The sequence below is a fragment of the Hippoglossus stenolepis genome, chromosome 4, assembly GCF_022539355.2.
Source record: "Hippoglossus stenolepis isolate QCI-W04-F060 chromosome 4, HSTE1.2, whole genome shotgun sequence".
Taxonomy (NCBI): Eukaryota; Metazoa; Chordata; class Actinopteri; order Pleuronectiformes; family Pleuronectidae; genus Hippoglossus; species Hippoglossus stenolepis.
The window spans coordinates 3675950-3694589 of record NC_061486.1 but is presented as its reverse complement, the minus strand read 5'-3'; the positions used below and the strand labels follow the sequence as shown (position 1 = coordinate 3694589).

General features: G+C 45.4%; 2 protein-coding genes across 4 annotated transcripts; both read right to left on the bottom strand.

The window, feature by feature from the left end:
* Nucleotides 1–1213: 1213 nt before the first annotated feature.
* si:ch211-151h10.2 (uncharacterized protein LOC567699 homolog) lies at nt 1214–6876 on the bottom strand. The gene is made up of 9 exons (XM_047339620.1): nt 6224–6876; nt 4937–5177; nt 4786–4850; nt 3819–3957; nt 2737–2855; nt 2466–2646; nt 2246–2329; nt 2063–2158; nt 1214–1969 (listed from the first exon to the last, which is right to left on the bottom strand). Exons 1-9 carry the CDS (start codon nt 6343–6345, stop codon nt 1643–1645), a joined length of 1374 nt encoding a protein of 457 aa, XP_047195576.1. The 5' UTR covers nt 6346–6876; the 3' UTR covers nt 1214–1642.
* Nucleotides 6877–7476: 600 nt separating this feature from the next.
* prdm10 (PR domain containing 10) lies at nt 7477–18177 on the bottom strand. 3 transcript variants are annotated; one of them, XM_035154832.2, is made up of 24 exons: nt 17508–18177; nt 16742–16850; nt 15688–15849; nt 15407–15466; nt 15211–15315; nt 14829–15003; nt 14217–14458; nt 13630–13830; nt 13338–13410; nt 13125–13242; nt 12922–13042; nt 12450–12731; nt 12330–12341; nt 11760–12104; nt 11425–11580; nt 11158–11337; nt 10963–11073; nt 10603–10803; nt 10348–10491; nt 10077–10247; nt 9705–9839; nt 9373–9550; nt 9191–9288; nt 7477–8745 (listed from the first exon to the last, which is right to left on the bottom strand). In XM_035154832.2, exons 2-24 carry the CDS (start codon nt 16811–16813, stop codon nt 8557–8559), a joined length of 3531 nt encoding a protein of 1176 aa, XP_035010723.1. In that variant the 5' UTR covers nt 16814–16850; nt 17508–18177; the 3' UTR covers nt 7477–8556. The 3 variants fall into 3 exon arrangements, with proteins under 3 accessions (XP_035010723.1, XP_035010724.1, XP_047195579.1); XM_035154833.2 differs by having other exon boundaries at nt 17970–18177; XM_047339623.1 differs by lacking the exon at nt 12330–12341 and having other exon boundaries at nt 17508–18176.
* Between the last annotated feature and the right edge of the window lie 463 nt (nt 18178–18640).

Here is an 18640-nt window from a genome sequence, read left to right as displayed (position 1 = left end):
GGCGAGGAAGCTGGTCATCAACTTTTTCAGTGTAACCAAACAAAGCCAGTGGTAATTTCATTGGCTCACTCTTACATTCTGAGCAGAGCAGATAGCCGGTGCCCCCTCTGCTGGTCGTGACATCACATGCCAACTATGTGAGGCATGAGTTCATCCAGTCGGGCCTCATGAGAACGTGGAGCAGAGGTTGTTTGGTTTTAAACACAGTTTTGTCATTCACATCTCATAAAATCAACTCTCCACTTATATTGAAGCACTTGGAACCGAGAGCAGAGGATCTGCTGTGTTCTGTGTTTTCTGATTCCTGGAACACGTTCCATATTCATGCAGCGTGTCATAACACATCTTTTTTTTTTGTATTCATGCCTCTGGTCACTAACTTTAAATAACCAAACACACAACATCTCTCCTCCCACACGCTTTACATCCCCCCCCCCCTCTCCACCCAGACATGGTGTGTTTGTGTCTGTGCTGTTGTGACAGCTCGGATCCTGCAGCATTCAGCTCGCATTCTTTTCATCCCAGATCCCCCCCCCCCCAGGGGTCGGAGCCCCACCTCTCCCAATCACTGCCCCACCAGTGTGAGGGAATCAGACAGATGCAGGATCTGGCAGATGGTCAGCAAGTCCACGGTCAAACGACATCCACACCACTGCATACTGTACGGTCTCCCAAGAACCGGCACCCTGAGTGATTCTCCTTAATTCCGTTGGAGGAGTCGGAGCCCGGTTCACAAACTGTCAGCTCACAGGCCTTCAGTGTGGAGCTGCAGGGTAATTGAATTTGGATCAAAGACATTCATGTCTTTCAAACAGGTCTAGAGGGCTGCTCAGTTTTTTAGTAATAACAGAAACGCTTCCGGCGTTGACCTCCAGTGCCCCCGTATACCTTCCTCTACCCCCCCACCCCTCTGCCCTCGACCTGGAATCCCTGCTTTGAAGGGCTCAAGTCACGGCTCAGTCTGATCGAGAGAGACAGAATGAAAAATTGTTGTGGAAAAGAAAGAAAATCTGGGATTTCTTAACATGCGAGTTGTTCCTCCGGCACATTAGAAGAACGCACCTCTCATCCTCTCGTGGACGAATCAGTGGTTCAAAGTGAAACAGGAACAAGTCGCTGGATGATGCAAACAATGCAGATATCCAGTATTACATGAAACTGGGATGTTTGATGAGATGAACCAGAAAATGAATATTCTGAAAACACGTAAAACTTGTGTCTGGAACCCATTTATTAGACACATGGAAGATTCTCGAGACTCAAGTTGTGACCGACCCGACCTTGAAGAAAGACCCATGTGTTTAACGTTAAAGTCGATTTGAGGGAAAGTGTCTCAGCCACGGTCGGTCATTGAAGACAGATCTCAGCTGAACATATATATTAATGTTGGATCATTTGTTGAATGGCTGCTGTGAGACACTTCAACTGTAATGACTGGTGAGAGTGCGCCCCCTTGTGTTTAAAAACCGAGATGAAATATTAAGAGAAGATGAAGAAATTCTGGATTTCTGAAACAACAAAAGGAAAAATGACACAACAGCAATAAATAGTTATTTTTGAGGAAACCAGCAAATGATCAACATTTGACAATGAAAAACCTTTTTGTTTAACACATACAATCACATTTTGATAAAAAAACAAATCATTTCCTCTTTCCAGATTTACGCAGGCGTCCGATAGTGGAGGAGAACTGCAGAGCCGACCTCTCGCACAGTGAGAGAGGAAAGTCGTCTTCCAGGTCTGTTTCCATCGAGGAGACAGAGGTGGAACAAGGCTCCAGTGATGAATCACTTGCGTGTCCCAGACGTGGGGAAGCCTGTGGTGAGGCTGGACATGAACCGGCCCCGTTGGCACAAGCCAGGGGCCTTGCATGTCCTTCCTGATTCCCCTTCCCAAGCCCCTCCAGGTGGGCCTGGAACGTAGAGGTCTGTTGTTCCAAGGAGAAGAAACCCTCCTGCACCTTGTCAAACTGCAGGGAGAGACAGGTTCTTTAGTCCTGGGGGGGGGTTTAACCCTACGAACAACACTGAGCTGTTTGTCTAAGGGGCAGAATTTACTGTACCTGCTCAATGTTGGACTGAAGCAGCAGCTCGGGCCAGACGGACTCACTGCTGCTGCTCACCCTGTGGCTGATGTGAGTGTGACTCCACATTAACTCCTGTGAAACACGGAAAACAGGGGTTTCTGGGTGAAGACGGCAGGGACATATCAGAGGTGGATGTTTCTTGCACGAGGAGAGGATCACCTGCAGCTGCCGCGTGGCGTCCTTCAGATGAGTCTGGCAGCACTGAAGTCTGCTCCTGTAGTGACTCAGGACTGAAAATAAATTCTTTGCCAGACAAATAAAATGAGAAATTAGGTCTCAGAGGCAGCGACAAAGCAAACGTTGAAGCACCAAGATTCAAGCATATTTCTTATATCTATTAATACAACCAAACTGCAGACACTCTTCCACACCTGCTTACCTCTGCGTCCGTCCGGGCCAGGGCCACGTCTCCCTGGTCTTCACCCCCCTCTTTGGTTAGTGTGACCCCGGTGTGCAGCTCCTCCAGCTGAGCCCAGAGGCCGCCCAGGCCCTCCAGCATGTCCTTCACGCTGGCCTCGAAATCCCCCTGCACCTGGACGAGAGTACGCAGTGACCTCATCCTGTCAGAGCCGAGCGCGTGACGTTAATCAAACTGAAGTAATGTTCAAAACAAAAAAGGAAAAGCAGATGGTGTTAACGCTGAGCCTCACCTCTGCTGTAGGTAGGTGCAGAGGAGCTTCACTTTGTGTTTCAGCGTAGAGCCTCCGTCCACCTCGTCCAGCGTCACCTCTGATCCAGGATCAGCCTCCTCAAGGGCCAGAGACACTGACTGCAGGGACAAATAGAGGAGTGGGTTTAGTTTTGTGGGTTTGTTTGGTTGAACGAGGCCATTTAAAGGACTTCTTTAAAATACATGCACCATGGTGCCAGATGAAGACTGTGCAAAATTCTCACCTGTTGCATTTCATATCCATTCTATACGCAAACACATCTGTTCAACACATTTCATTCAGTTTAAAAAGCCAATAAACATTAAAAAATATTGGATTTAAGAAATGATTGATGTGACATTCACCAAAAAGGTTCCAACAAATGAAATGATAAACCCAACACGTCACATTAACAATCAAACGTCAAATTGCAAACACTCATAAATATATCAGTCCCCTACTCATCTGATTTATTTTTACATTAAAGGAGGAATATCGGAACTAGATTAAAAAGTTGAGAGGGAGAGGTTTTTATGAAGATGAAATTTCTTACTTTCTTTAGTCAGGCAAAAAGAAAAAGTTAAAGTTTGTCCTGAGGCTGGTGCAAGAAGCAAAGGTCGAGTTCTTAGTCCAACGTGTCAGAACATTTGTGAGTAAGGTGAAACTAAATCTACTGTAGAAACAATGATGTTGAACATCTGGATAATTTGACCTGCTGGTGAATTAAGTGGAAAAGCCACGTGTGGGACAAACCGGCTGATGTCTCACAGCCTCTATACTTAATGTTGCTCACACAGGAAAGACAGATGGAAAAGAAAGATGAAAATAAATCTCCCCTGGCAGTCTGGTTAGTTCAGAGTGCAGACGACAGCCGCTCACCGATGCTGTGTGTTTCGCCCGGGGTTAGAATATCTGTGTGTTCCTGAGTGACACGTCGGATTCCTGTAATATGTAATATCACCCCAAAAAAATGTCTTAACACTGATCTACACGCAAAGAGAAACTTGAACAAGCACGGGAGATGACAGGGATTGCTGGAGGCGGCCGTGTGTGAGGGCGTGAGGTTGGTTTGACTCTCTTACCTTCAGCCTGGAGAGCAGAGCCTGGATGTGGGGGACACTGGGGTCTGGGACGGGCTCCTGGAGGACACACAGCAGCAGGCTGTTGGCCAGGGCGAGGGCCAGAGGGACGTGGAGGCCTGGGCTCCGGGACGGGGACGCCCTGCAGAAATAAAGACACGGTGACCATTGTTTTATTTTGCAGCTGCGGTGCATGTGATCAGCCTAATGGGGGACATGTCCCTCTGCTACTCATCGTCCTCCACTGGACACCAGCATCAAATTCAAGTGACCCTCTGGTTCTGCACCAATCTACTCCAAGTTTTTGTTTGTCTGTTAGTTTCTTCGTTCGCAGAATTACACAAAAACAATGCAAACCAGGTGAAAGGAAAGTGAATCAATCACACATCATCCTGAGAAGACGACAAATCAAGTAAAATCATATATTTTAGGTGTACGAGGGCTTTTTATTGATTATCTCTGGAGAGGAGGTTATGCTTTCACCCCTGAGTGTTTGTTTGTTTGTTTGTTTGTTTGTTTGTTTGTGTGTTTGTTTGTTTGTTTATAAGCAAGATTCTGCAAACATTACTGGACAGATTTCTCCAAAACTTGGCAGAAAGATGTGATAGAGTTCAGGAAGGAGCTCATAACATTTTGGTGAAGATCCAGGATTAGTTTTTTTCATATTTTAATTCATTTCTCAGGGAATAATTCACGGATCTTGATGGAAATAAATGTTTAGGCGACTGAAATCTATGAGTGTGTGTGATTTGGTGCAGATCCAAATAAAATGGGGTTTCACGGGAGGAATGAGCTCCAATGAGTGTCACTGAAGAACTGAAACATGTGCTTTGAAACAACAATACATGCAAAAATAAAAGTCTACACAGGTGTGAAGATGAAGACACCAGTGGTTCCTCTGCATGCGTTGAAATTACACTTTTCTTAATCGCATAAATAAGTTGTAACTATGAAAATAACGTTGTCTCACCATGAACACTGGATATTTCTGCTTTCCGTCACCTCCTCCTGCTGGTTCCTCTGCGGTGGCTCCCCCTTGAATTAAAGCAAAGTCCCAGAATAAACATGAGACCATTGAAATGCAGGATGAAGTGAGATCCGGCTCACGAGGCCACGCTCACCTGGTTGTGTCCTGGCCGCAGGCGGCACCTCAGGGCCTGAACACAGCCTCCCAGCACCGTCCACAGGAAACACACCAGCAGCAGCCTCCAGCACACATCTGGCGGCGCCTCCACTTGGCAGACTAACCACACTACACCTACTGGGGCAAAGTACCAGTAGCTTCTCCAGGGTCGCAGAGTCCTCACCAACTGGGACCAGGATGTGGGACGAGGTTGAGCATCAGCTGGTGGTGGGTTTGATCTGTGGCAGCGAAGACGTGATAGGAAGAGATCAGTTGAAAGAGAGTGAGGAGTGGAACAACATCTGGTGCCAAACGGGAAGAGAATTGGAATAAATTGTGATGCAAATATGAATTTAGGACTCAAACACACGACAAGTAAAGTAATTTGACTGAAGATTTAGTTAAATAAACATTCATTTGAACATTTTCTGTCCCCAAATTCCTCTTGATAAGCATCAGAGTTAGAATTTAGGACATTTTCAATTCTCTAAGAAGAAGAATTAAATCTGAGAAGCTCTGTTTTTATAGCAACACAGGAAACGAGTTGTTAAGTTGCAGAGATCTCGTGCTTCAGCTTTCACACAACTGGTTTTATTTGTAAATCTTGGGATCAGGATTAGAATTTAGGACATTTAGATTTTATAGTTTAATTCAGGGATATTGGTGGAAGTGTCTCAGCGACACAAAGGTTATGATATAAGATGAGTGTGTCTTGTGTTTTCTGGTCGTCTGTGTGTTATGTTTGTTGAGTTTATAATATATTCTGCCGGTTTTTGCCCATTTGAAAACTAGAATATTTAAAAGAGAAGTTTGAGGTTTTAATCAATGCATATATCAAAATGGTAATTTCCCAAATCAGCTCTGTGCGATAAAATGTACCGTCACCTCAGAACTTGTAGCTCACTTATTATTTCTACAGTTTTCATTTGTCGGTGCAATCAATTATTGAGTTTCAGCGATAAGTTTCTACTCTAAAATATAATATTAAAAAGACTTTGAGGTTTTAATCAATGCATTTATTCATCATGATGGACCAATGGTTATCCCCCAGTCCAGCTCTGTGAAGGATCATTTACAGTTTGCTCAGAACTTGCAGCTCATGTGTAATAAGCGTTTAGATGTGAACTCAGCCATCAGATACCCCGACAGATTATCGGCCTAATGGAGCAGAATAGCAATTTTCTTTCAGCAGTCTGAGGAGAGAGAAGCACTCAGACGTCTCCTCCCGGCAGCAGCGGCTAATCAGAGACCTGCCACTCAAACCCTGACCCACAGCTCTACATACCTCTGCAGATGTCCTCTCCTCTCTGCAGCCCCCCCGTCCTCTCTGACCCCCTCCATCCATTGACGGTCTCCTCGTCCGGCTGCCCTCTGACCCGCGGCGTGGACGACTGTCAGCTGAGGCATGAGGGCGACTCAGGCACGGACATGCTGCCGGAAACTAAAATGACTCGAGCAGCACACACCTGCTTGAGATGTGATGGTTTCTGTGACAGGACGAGCTGGCTGGACTGGTTCTGCTGGAAGATTAGTTTTTATTTAGGCAGCGGCTCTTTCCCTTTCCCACATTCTGACCCAGGCAGGAATGTTTCAAACATACTGATGTCAATTGTTTGGAGGACAAGCCCTGCTCCACCCAGGAAACAAATACCACCCGTCCAACAGTCACTTCAGCCTGAATCACAGACACAGACGGGTCGTGTTAGTTCTCAACCTGCAAGAAATTCATCTTCACAAGACAACAATTCATTCATATCTGAGGTTCAAACTGTTTCTATTGTTTGAAGATGCTGAAGAACTTTGCTGTTGCTGATGAATTAGACCCTGACTGATGAAGACGAGTAGATTTACAGACGCTGAAATTATCTGGACATTTTTTGCTCCATAGTCGTCATATCGAAGTGAACAGAATAACATGTGCACATATAAAACAATACAAACGTTCAACACATGGTAATAATTACTATTTATAATAATTGCAGTTATGGTAAAGGGAATAATAATCTTATAACATCTCTGCAATATTTTATTTTATAGCAAAAGTCTTTATCTGTTCTTAATGGATTTTGTTTGTTTTATTATTCTCTTGCTTGTTTTATTCACAAATACTTTGTAAAACAAAGTGCAATAGAATTTGCTATTATTATAATTGTTTCTTCTGTCCAGAACACCAGCCTTACTCCTGCGAGAACTGTCGTCACTGAGGAACCATTATTTTTCTATTAACAACAGACATGCCTTGCTTATGAGCACATCAGTAACCCAGGCGGACTTTTCATTATATTTTATTTGAAGTCTTCCTGCTGAATTATAGTCTCATTTCTCAGTTAAGTGCAAAGGAAATATGAGATGTGATGAGTGAAATTATACTTTACTGGTGTTTGCCCTAAAACACGAAGCTGCACTTTACAGGTTTTTCAGGGGAAATAATTGTTCAGTTGCAAACCTGTGATGCTGCGACTAAATATTTCACTGGTGACACCTGAGGCTCTAAAACGATATGTCGTACTTTCCAGTCATTTTCTTTGTACGTGTGAATCACTGAGGAAAATCAGTTTTTTTATTTGGCTCCAAGCTGATGGGTTCCTGCACCGGGTTAAAGAAATAACCTCCACGTGTAGAAAGCTGAACATTTGTCTTCTCAGACCATTAAAGTGTCAGGGAAAGAAACATAAAACTTCTAATTTGAAAAACATGTTCTTCTTGATTTCAGTGTTTCCTGTTTGTGTACAGGTGTTTTCCACAACCCTGTGACATCACTGGTGGGTGTGGTTACAGGCGGAACAGCGGTGTTCCCATGACGTTTAAAAATTCAATCCCAAACATTTAAAGGTGAATTGTATCCATGGTAACTCTGCATCATCTTGACCCACAAAGCCCTTGAGATCATCCAATGAATTTTGGCGAAGTAGAACTGATTGTGTTTGCTTTTCTAAGTTTTACTACAAAAGCACAGACGTTGTGGTTGTTGACAATGAGAAAGAAAATGAGTAAAACAACCAGCGTGTGAATTAAAACAACAAACGTGTGACACATTTCAAGGAGGAAGTTCAGGGAGAATTAAATCACACCAGATATCAGCCACAATGACACACACACGCTACACAACAGAGGGTGTGTGGTTCACTCACACAAACATGAGACAAAAACATGATTAGCTGTCCTGTACAGTGTTCACATATTTTTCCACCCTCTCTCCAGACTTTCATTTACAAATACTATACTTCAAGAAATGTCAATAACTTTATAAATATGTAAAATGGCAACAAAAAACGTGAAAGAACTAAGCAACAAAACTTGTGCAACTTTTCCAGACCTTAAAATGATGACTGTAATATTTAATGTTCACACAGGAACCCTGCAGATATCTCTGAAAAAGTCCATCATTTCAAAACAGGTGTAGCTTTTGTTTTTTCTATATTCTGTTTTGCGTTTTTCTTTCTGTTAAACTGACCGACACATAAAACTGTGCTCGTCACCTTCATCCCCTCCTTCTTCACTTCTGTATGAATCTGTTTTCCGTTTGCATATGACTTTGTGTTTGTTCATTCGTGTGCGTACAAGCATCTGAGGTCTACATGCATGGTCGGTCTCTGTGAGAGTTCGTCACTGTGCACTTCAGGGTTTGGTGATGTGAACTTCGCTAGCGCCGCTGCTGTTGGTCGTCGTGGTGATGATGTACTGCGTGGGGCCTTGCGAATTGGTCGGCTGCTGCTCCAGCTGCTCGGCGTGGGCCTGCGTCGTGCTCTGGGGAACCGGCTGTTTGGGCTCCAGCTCGCTCTGACCCTCGGAGATCACGTAGTGCGTCTGCAGGGACGGGAAAGACAACATTTCTGTTTTCACGTGATGTCGCCACATTCAAATCTGAATTTCTGCTCATTTTTTACAGCCACAGTATCAACACTGATCATCACACAATGATCAATAACTTTTCTTCATAGCTGCGCGTGCAGTCGTTCATAATTCAGCTCGTCTGTTTGCGCTGACACACAAACGGACACACGCACTCACACATGTGTAAACTCTGACTGGGTAAAAACAACAGAATTTGTATGAGAATGAATGGAGAGAGGAGATAGCCGCGTGCCGGAACTATTCTGTTCTAAGCTTTTTGATCCATATAAACAGTTGATCCCTAATTTCTGGTTTCCACTGTGTAGGGAGAAAAATGTAACTGCTTCAGATGTACAGGATCCTGATTTATACTTTAATACTTAATACCTTCCTCCCAACAAGAGTCTGCATCACTCACCGTTTTCACCTGGTTGTTGTTGACTCCCGACCCAGGTTGGCTGGCCTCAGTGATCACATACTGTGCGTGAGGTAGAGCCATCATCTGGATCTCCGACGCTGGAGCAAAGAGACGTAAACGTATTAACTAACATGCAATCCAACAGTATAGAGCCGTCACACTATAAAGCACACGTGACTTACAGTAACCTCGGTAGTTCCAGTTCCCGGGTATGTAGGCGTGCTGGACGGTCCCCTGCTGCGACTGGGCGCTACTGGTCTGCAGCGTGTGGCTCTGAGCTAAAGTGACGGGGGTCAACTGGGTGGGGCTCATCTCCTGACTGGGCTGCTGGGAGGTGGGGCTTAGTGGCTGACCAGTTACCTGAGGGAGGAGAGGTGGTGGTTATCAAGTTTAACCCAATTTCTATAACAAAATGCAAAGGTCAACGGGATATTGAGTGTATTTGAAAACAATAACTTATGTGTACTAAATTCTTCATGGAATGAATCCCAGAGTGAGTGTGATGAGGGTTTACCTGGGTGGCACCTTGTCCGGTGCCTGAAGGCCCGGTGACCTGGATGTGTTGAACCTGGATGGAGTGCTGACTGTAGCCGTGAGGGTCATGCAGCTGACCCACATCTGTCGGGTGCTGTGAATGTGGAGAGGAAGCCTGTGGAACACAGAGAAAACAACAGGGACACGTTACGGTTTATAAAAATCACCTCAACCCACAAAATATTTAACCTGCAATCTCAATTTTCAACCTTCAGCCACTATGGTTCATATACTCCTATGTTAGACATGCAGGTCCTTCAGTCTACACTGACTAGATGCTCCCACCAATCAAAGTAAATGACTGTGATTGTGAGGAAGGACGCTGTTGGGATACTCAGATTCTGGATCTTACCGGAGCCACCTGCACCACCTGCAGCTGAATGTGCTGTGGCTGCGTCAGGTTGCCTCCTGTCTGAGAGACGGGGATGTACTGGATCCTCTGGTAGTCGCCCTGCGCCGTGCGGTAGTCTGTTGTGAGTGTTTGTGAAAGCTCCGTCATGGCCTGCGTCAGCAGATCTGTGGTCTGTGGATAGAGTTATTTAATTAGTTGATCATTTGTTCTTATTTCCTCCTTTGTTTCCGTCTTTCTTCTTCTGTATCGAGTGTTCACAACTCTTTCTTACCACTACAGCCTCAGCTGTTTGTCCGTCTGCACTGACGACAGCAGGAGAACTACTGATGACAGCTGTTGTCAGAGGAGCCTGGATGGTGTTGGCGAGCTGAGCAAACTCTGGATGTTTCTTCCTGATGTGCTGAACCATCTTAGTCTGAGACATGAACACAAAGTCATCTGTCAGGTCTGTAGTTGAATCGTGTCGAATGGTACATTGAAGATTTTCACTTAGATAAAAGGTCTTTAACCCAGTTTCATTACAAACCTTGCTGCTGTACTGTTTGGCGCAGTGTGGGCAGCAGACGGGTGCGGTGGCGATGGTGCCGGTCAGCTGGGTGTGTGTGCTCAGCATCGGGTCTGGTTCCCCAGGAGCAGCTGGTCGCAGCTTACGGATGCTGGGAGGCAACTCTGCCCCTGGGTGGTTCTTCAGTATGTGGGCTTTCCTCTTACTGGCACTCTTATAGACCTGCACAGAGATCAGCTCATTACAGAGACCTATCCATATCATAATGAAGACCGGTCTCCTCTGATCTGATTCAGGTGAAGCAGAGGTTAGCAGATTTGGAAGATACAAAAAAAACACTTAACAACTTTGTTTGAAATAACTGGAAGTGGAAAAACAAACCTTGTCACAATACTGGCAGAAGTAATCTCTGTTGGGTTTGATGATTGGCAGCGTTAACTCAGGCACGTCATCGATACGCATCTCAGGATGACGCTTGGACAAATGATTAACCTGAAACCAGAAAGATAAAGTTGTAAAACGTGCACTAAAAAGTAATGAAAAACAAAAAGAGCAGTTCTGTGACTTGTTGCTCACCAGCATTCCTCTGCGTCTGAATCCCATCATGCACACTCTGCATTTGAACATGAAGCTCTCAAAGTCCGAGTTGGGCACCTTCAGTTTGAGGGTCTTGGAGCGGAGGATCCGATCCGCCTTCTTGGCCTCTCGGTCGGGATTGTGCATGCGCTGCATGTGCTCCCGCAGCTTATCTTTCCTCTTAAGGTCACAGGAGGGTTATGGGTAAGAGCTCACAGATCTACGCCACAAGACGTTGTCTCTCAAGGTTTTCAATACTCATCTTACCTTGAATTGTTTGCCACATGTTGAGCACAGGAAGTCCTTGCGGTCCGAGTGGCGCAGCATGTGCAAACGCAGCTTGTCCGGCCGGCAGAAGGCCTTATCGCAGTGAGGGCACTGGAAGATCTTCTCTGAATGGAAGCAGCGTATGTGCTTCTTCACCTGAGGACCAGAACATTTTGTATAATTTCAAACCAGACTTTAAAGAGATCTATTGCTTCAGTCAAGAGAACACACTTGGGTTTTTGGGGCTGATGCCAATACCGATATCAGATTGAATATATCGGTTAATGATGATATCAGTTGGGCACCAAAAAAAAAAGGAGACAAACATTACTAACCTGGATGAAGTCAGTGAACTTCTTCTTGCAGGAGGGACAAGTGTAGCACCCGTCCACAGCATGCACCCCTATGTGGTCTTTGAGCAGGTCCAGCTTTTCAAAGGTATCCTGGCATAGGAGACAGGCGTAGGAGCGGTTCTCCGTGTGCACCAGCAGGTGGTCCTCCAGGGCCGAGTCGCTCATGAAGCTCTTGCTGCAGATGTGGCAGGTGAAGGTGTAGGCGTCGCGGCCGTGGACCCGCAGATGCTGATCCAGCTTGTCTTTGTCCCGGAAGGCCTTGCCACAGTGTGTGCATTTGAAAGGACGGAAGCTTTTCCTGATGAACAGGTGCTGCAGTGCTGCATTCTGAGACAGAAACGAGAGAGAGAGAGAGGAACTACTAAGAGAAAACTTCCAACTATGTTTCCTGACATTGATCTGCAGAGACACGGGAGGAGGCGGATTGATGCAATGGAGTGTGCAGGACGGGGGAATATCCTGAAATGTCGCATGAACATTGACACCATGGAAAATGACAAAAGGGAATCTTTAGAATTGGTGTTTTTCTGGCATCCTCCCCGTCCCACCTACCTGCACATCCATCTTTGAAGGAGCCACGCATTGAGGGAGAGAGACACATGGTTTTAAGGCAAATCATAGCCACGCTGACTCTAACAGACTACATCTAAAACACAGAGTCTCCCATCTTACCCGTATCCTCTTGGCGCGGCGCATATCCTGAGATGAGAGGTGGCCGTCTGATTGGCTGTGCTGTGCCGGGTCCTCCTTCAGTGAAACAGGCAGCTCCGTGTTGGAGGGTGGGATGATGGATTCTGGGACCGGTTCCCCTGCTGGAGGTATGAGCTGATCCTCCTCCAGCTCCGTCCCGGCCTCAGTCTCCAGCTCCATCTCCATCTCCACCACCTTCAGCCCGTTCTGAGCTCCCTCCTCATGCTCCTCCAGCGGCTGCTTCTCCGTCAGTTCCAGCATCTCCTGATTAGATCAGAAATTTAGATTGTTTTTTTTAAATGTTGCTTCAAAGCTCATTTAATTTACGATGCAATATTTGGGATAATCATGGTGAGCATCTTGTTCCGTTAACATTTAATGAATTAATCAGAACTTCTCTAAATCAATTAATGAATCGAGTAATCAACACAGGAAGCAATAATGTGACTCTTACTGTTGTCTTGTCCTCACCAGTGTCTACTGGTGGATCCATGCGTATAAACTTCGGCGGCCGCCCCGGTCTTCTTCCTGTCCCAAATCTCTTCCTGCTTCTTCCTCGGCCTCGGCCTTTGGATCTGACAGAGCGAGGACAGTGAAGAGGTCGTAAAAGCTGTAGTGCAATAAAAACTAACGTGAGAATAAGAAAGTGTCAGTTACCTAGTAGCAGAGTTAAACTTGTCGTCGTGCATGTTGAGATGTTGCTGCAGTTGTTCAGAGCTCACAAAGCGACAGTTACATTCGTAGCACGGCCAGTTCTTCTCTTGCTCGTGCAGGACTAAAGAAACGACAGAAAGTGAGGACCAGACTCTTATAATAGTTTGTAATGAGACATGTGTGATCATTAACAGCTGAAACAGAGCGTGGACTGACCTTTTCTCTCTTCTTCCGTCACGTCGTGGATCTTATGATGGACAAACTCTGCATATGATGCTGCGTACCACACCTGCAGAAGGAAATTGCATAATAAACAAACTTCAGTGATTAGGACTGGGTCATTCTTCTTTAAGTTCTAGTTTATCTCCACCAGCCAAATATCTGGCTCCGAATTTTCTAGATGTGTCAGGCAGCTATACTTTTTATGGAAACAGCTCCCTGCAGCTGGAAATGGTGGTAACCAGAGCACCCAGTAATGAAAAGCAGCACAGCTCCTCGCAGGACTGACCTTGAGCTCTTGTTTTGGCCGGATGTTCTTGATGGTCGTGTAAAATATCTCTGAGCCGTACTGATACGCCACCAGATTCTGCTCCAGGTGGTTCAGAGCAGGTCTCACGAACATCATCCAGTTACAGCTGTCCTCATCAGACAGGTCCAACCACATGTCGTTAGACTTGTGTTCATCTTTGTCTGCATCCAGCACACACAGCTGCAACAGGTAGAAAATAATTCGATGATTGCACACACAAAAGGTTCTGGTTTCCATAAACAAATAAAACATTTAAATTCAACATATTTCCTTTTTTTGTTCCTTTGATGGGACACTATAAAATGTTGCCCTCTTTGCTTCTGGCTGTAGAGCGACAGTATCAAAACCCTGTGATTACTGTGATTCCAAGCCAAACTAAAATGACCAGTGATTCATGTGAAGTCACGTCCGATTTTAAAGGTTCAGGTTTTCACTTCCTGTGGCCAAAAGTTTCATCTACCCAATAAAAAGACTATTAAATAGGATATTATTATTTGAACGTTTAACACCGTGCGGCTAAAAGCCAAAATACAAATGTCACAACTAATTGTTGTCAACTGATTTACTTTCAGATGGATGTAGTGGTCCTGTAGTTCGCTCTGAGGAACCAGGGGTCCTTCCACCGGGCCGAACTGCGTGCGTTTTGGGATGTGTCTCTTGGAGAACACCCCGCCCAGGAAGCGATCCATGTAGAGGACCAGAGGCAGACTGGCACGGGCCTTGGACACCACCGGCCGGCTGGGGATGGGGTGCAGCGGACCGTGTTTCAGACACACGGAGACGTTGGCGTTGTTACACTCCTCGCACCCTGAAAAGCCACAAAAATGTGAAAGTCAGAATCACCACAATACAAAGCTGATGTGGTTTAACTGTTAAACCCTGAAAATATTAATGGAATATAAATGTCTTTACGATCCAGAACATCAGCTCTGCAGAAAATGTTAGAATTGTGCAGGTTTTCATCTTAAAATATTGATAAAATGCCCCAATTGTCATTTATAGGCCCTACTTTGCTTTATTGTTGTAACTAAACAGTGTTGACAGCAATATTAAAACATGATATCTGTGATTTCATTGCTAAAAGGCTATTTGCTCCTGTCTTATCTACTTGAGTGACAGAGAGTCTTGGCAGAGACAGATGAGAGAAGCCTGTTTTCACTGAGGAGACCGTCACTCACAGAGGTTGTGAGGGTTGAATGATTGAGGCTGACAAGGCTCCCACTCATCAATCTCAGACTCCTCTTCCTCTTCCTCTTCAGAATCATCTGTGGAGTCCGTGGCCCCGAGGGGACTGGAGGGGGGCTCCACCATGTCCGCCATGGAGGTGAGTGAGTTAGACACAGACAGCTGCTCCTGTGTGTTTGATCATGTCAGAGAGATAATTGTCAGTCTGTTGTTTTACGTAACCCAAGTTCCCTTCAGGTTTGGCCTAATCATGTGCAACAGTGCAACAAAAATAAAATGTATAAATGTATTCTTAGACAGTTTTACACAAATATACTTATTATTTATAATCTTCTGAACATGTAAAACAAAAGCTGCATAAAAATGTGTTTTCACCTGCGTCACAGGCTCCAGGATCGCTTGTGGGGCATCTGCTACATTACTGAGGACATGCAGATTGGCAGTGTTCATGTTCTGTCCGCTGGGCAGCAAAACCGTGACCTACAGATGGAAGTCAGCTACGTTATGGTTCTGTAAAAACAATGCGTCACACAGCGAGCTGACAACGTGACAGTGCCCGGTAAACACAAACCTGCTGGGTCGTACCATCCTGCTGAATGTAAGCCACCTGTGGCTGATCAGCAAATACAGCCTGAAACAAAAAGGTACGAGCAAATCATGCATGTTATACATTTTTCATATTATTTGATGTAAATCTTCCAAAGGTCAAAGCTGATGTTTAAGAGCCATCTATTAGGTCTAATAGTTGAAAATGACATTCAACCCCAGCTGTCCATTAATGCATGTTGCATTTCTTGAGACTATCATCTACATACATATGATTTCAGCAGAACATCTCCAGCCCAGTCTTACCTGAGTGCCGTCTGCAGGGTGTATGTAGACCAGCGTGTGTTCTGCAGACTCCACAGAGGCGAAGGAGTTCCCGTCTGCTGTGTAAACCACCTGCTGCTGTCCCCGGTCCGCCTGGTCTCCGCTGTACACTATCTGGGCCACGGTGCTGCCTTCGAAATGCACCTGGAACACACGTGCACAAGTCTCAGAAACGGGTTTGAACCACCTGCAGCACTAGTGCACCCTCATGTGACTCAGCACACATGAATACACTGCTAGTTCTTATTTAAAAAGGTACTAAATGTAGAGTTGTGGGCAAATATTTTAGGCACTAAAAGTAAAGCTTTTTGAAAATAAAGTCATGACTACTTTTCATTTATTATTAAGTGTGCAAAACAAATAAAACGACATCATCTAAGTATTAGGTGTCACCGCCCGGCAGCAGTTCTCCTAAAAGCACACGTAGGTTGCTGCAGGTAGCTAGGAGACCCTGCCACAGTGGATTAAGTCTGTATCCGTCTCTTCATGTGACCCCGTAAGGACTCCCATCACATTGAGATCAGGGCTTAGTGGGGGCCACACGATCTGTCCAAATCCTTTTGGAGGGTAAGGAACCGCTACATGGAAAACCTCACTCTATTCTATCAACTGAAGTTATAAAAGTAGATGGTGAATGTTGGGATTCAGCAGAAACTACATCAGCAGATGAAGAAGTGGGTTTTCTAGTCCGGTGGCATGTGAGTGTGCATGACAAATCTGACCACCATGAAATCTTGACCTTCAGCCGCTCTACTCCCCGCTGGCATATTCAGTCTGATTGTTTTCCATTTGGCGAACCTACATAACGTTTTATTCACTGTTTATCATATTGATCTTTTTGTTAGATTGTTGTTTGCATCTCTGCCTCGTAAGGTGACCTTGAGTGCTGTGAAAGGCTCCTATAAATAAAACGTATTATTGTTATTATAATAAATCTGAGAAGCTGAAAATCCTCCTCTGATGCAGCAAATGTGCGACAACCCTTTCCCCACATCCCACAGCTCTTTAAAGGTGTCAGTTTGGAGGCCGTGCAGACCTGTGTGGCGTTGTCTGAATCGCTGTTTGCAGCCTGACTCCACACAGCGGAGGGCTCCTGCTTGGTCTCCATGGCAGCTCACTTCACTCCTGAGACAGCCGGGGGAGGCCTGTAATGCACAAGGACAAGAGGATGTGGGTGATTGAGATGAGACAGGATAACATAAATAACGGTTCATCGGTCCCACAATGGGGAAGTTTGCAATATTGCAGCAGCAAGAGTCAAAACAGGCATCAGAAAGTAATAAGTAGGTGTCAGATTATGATTAATAACAATGCATTGAGTGACAGTGAGTGGGGCTGACAGGGTCATGGATGTATCTGTAGAGGAGATGTGCACATGTCAGTGGATTTCTATGGATTTCTTTATTGTCACAGCTGTTATCAGAGTATTCCCGAGCTGGACTTGTGTATCTGGGGAGAAGCTGCAGCAGTGAGGTCAATCTGAGCTGAGAGACCCCCTGGGGATTCAAACCCGTGTGTCAGCTGAGGCAGATGTTCGAGTCTCCAGGAGCCAAAATAAAGCAGCGTGTCACCGCTGCACGCAGAGCGGGCCACACGGAGCTCCTCGGCGGGGGGACGAGGGGTTCCCGAGGCCGCGTGAGACGGGATAATGTGCCTAAAAACACCCGCATGTCGCCACAGAAGCTCCGGCGGAGAGCCGAGAGACTCCGAACCCGCTCAGAAACCCACTTGGTTTAATCAATAACAAATCCGATCCCCCCCTATTTTAACCCTGCAGGTTCTCAGTCCCAACCGGACCATACCACAAAAAGCAGCGCCGCAGAAACCCGGGCATTTGCTGCGGCGCGACGTTAGCTCCGCGGCTAAATAGTCCCGATGTGACGGCGACCGCGCAGACATTTGAAGCCTGTCGGGCCCCGGGACGTGGAGCGCAGGCTGTCATCCCCGGCTGGAGTGGCTTTCGGGCGGATTACTGTTTGCAGGGACCCACCCGTCCCCCGCTCCTAGTTGAGCCCAGCCCCGCCGGAGCGGCCGAGGACAAGGAAGACCCGGCTCCATTTTGGGTGGAACTACCAACAACAGCCGCATCCGAGGAGACGCGACGGGGAAATTACGATTTGAAACGGGCGAGAATCCGCCGTAAACACCGCGAACATTCAACGTGTATCCGCGGAAATAGTCCGGAGAAGCGGGGCTGCGGCGGCGGCCGTGGAGGAATCCCCGCTTTTCTTACATTTAGTGGAAAACGTACAAGTTGTTCTTACCTCAGAGTTGGTAGCTGCAGAGATGGCCGCATTGCATATATTAACATAATCTGCCTGGCAACACGGAGGCGCGTGGCCTCCGATTGGTGCTTGTTGACGTTGAGGAGCAGAAATAGCTTCTGGTTTTATTTTGTTTTGTTTTTTTTTAATATCCAACACAGCTCGTGCGCACGTTGACATTTTATAAAATGTCTGAATATTACATTTTTCCGTAAACACGTTAAAAATGTCGCCACCACAAGTTACTGAGCAGGTTTATGTCATTGCAGCTGCAGCCAATCAGAAAAATCCTTCGTCGGAGTCGTCCAATGGAATTAAACCTCTCACCCAATCATTTTTTTTTTATTCCTCTTATAAGAATTTCAAGATGTTGATAACGTCACTTTGTCTTTTTTTTTTTTTTATTAATATAGTTTACTAAATTTATATACAATATATTTAAGGCGCAAAATTACGAGTTTACTATCATATGAAATTCTTCAACTACAATTAATCATATTTGAAAAGCTTGTGACACTGAATATTTAACATTAAACCTCAAGTGAATAAATCAACAAATGTGATAATGTTGCACTATTTGTCTAAATAAATAGTATTTTGTGAATTATGATTCATGTTTTTATTTTGAAGTGATTTTTTTGAAGCAGTATGTTTTCAACTCTGCACTAAAG

Coding starts and splice junctions, on each gene's coding strand:
- si:ch211-151h10.2 (XM_047339620.1), bottom strand. CDS start 6,345: ATGCCTCAGCTGACAGTCGTCCACGCCGCGGGTCAGAGGGCAGCCGGA. Junction 5,178..6,223: donor AGGAGAGGACATCTGCAGAG/GTATGTAGAGCT, acceptor TCGCTGCCACAG/ATCAAACCCACCACCAGCTG. Junction 2,856..3,818: donor CTCTGCTCTCCAGGCTGAAG/GTAAGAGAGTCA, acceptor TTGTCCCTGCAG/TCAGTGTCTCTGGCCCTTGA.
- prdm10 (XM_035154832.2), bottom strand. CDS start 16,813: ATGGAGACCAAGCAGGAGCCCTCCGCTGTGTGGAGTCAGGCTGCAAAC. Junction 11,581..11,759: donor AGTTCACTGACTTCATCCAG/GTTAGTAATGTT, acceptor TCTGGTCCTCAG/GTGAAGAAGCACATACGCTG. Junction 9,551..9,704: donor CCGGACAAGGTGCCACCCAG/GTAAACCCTCAT, acceptor CTCCTCCCTCAG/GTAACTGGTCAGCCACTAAG.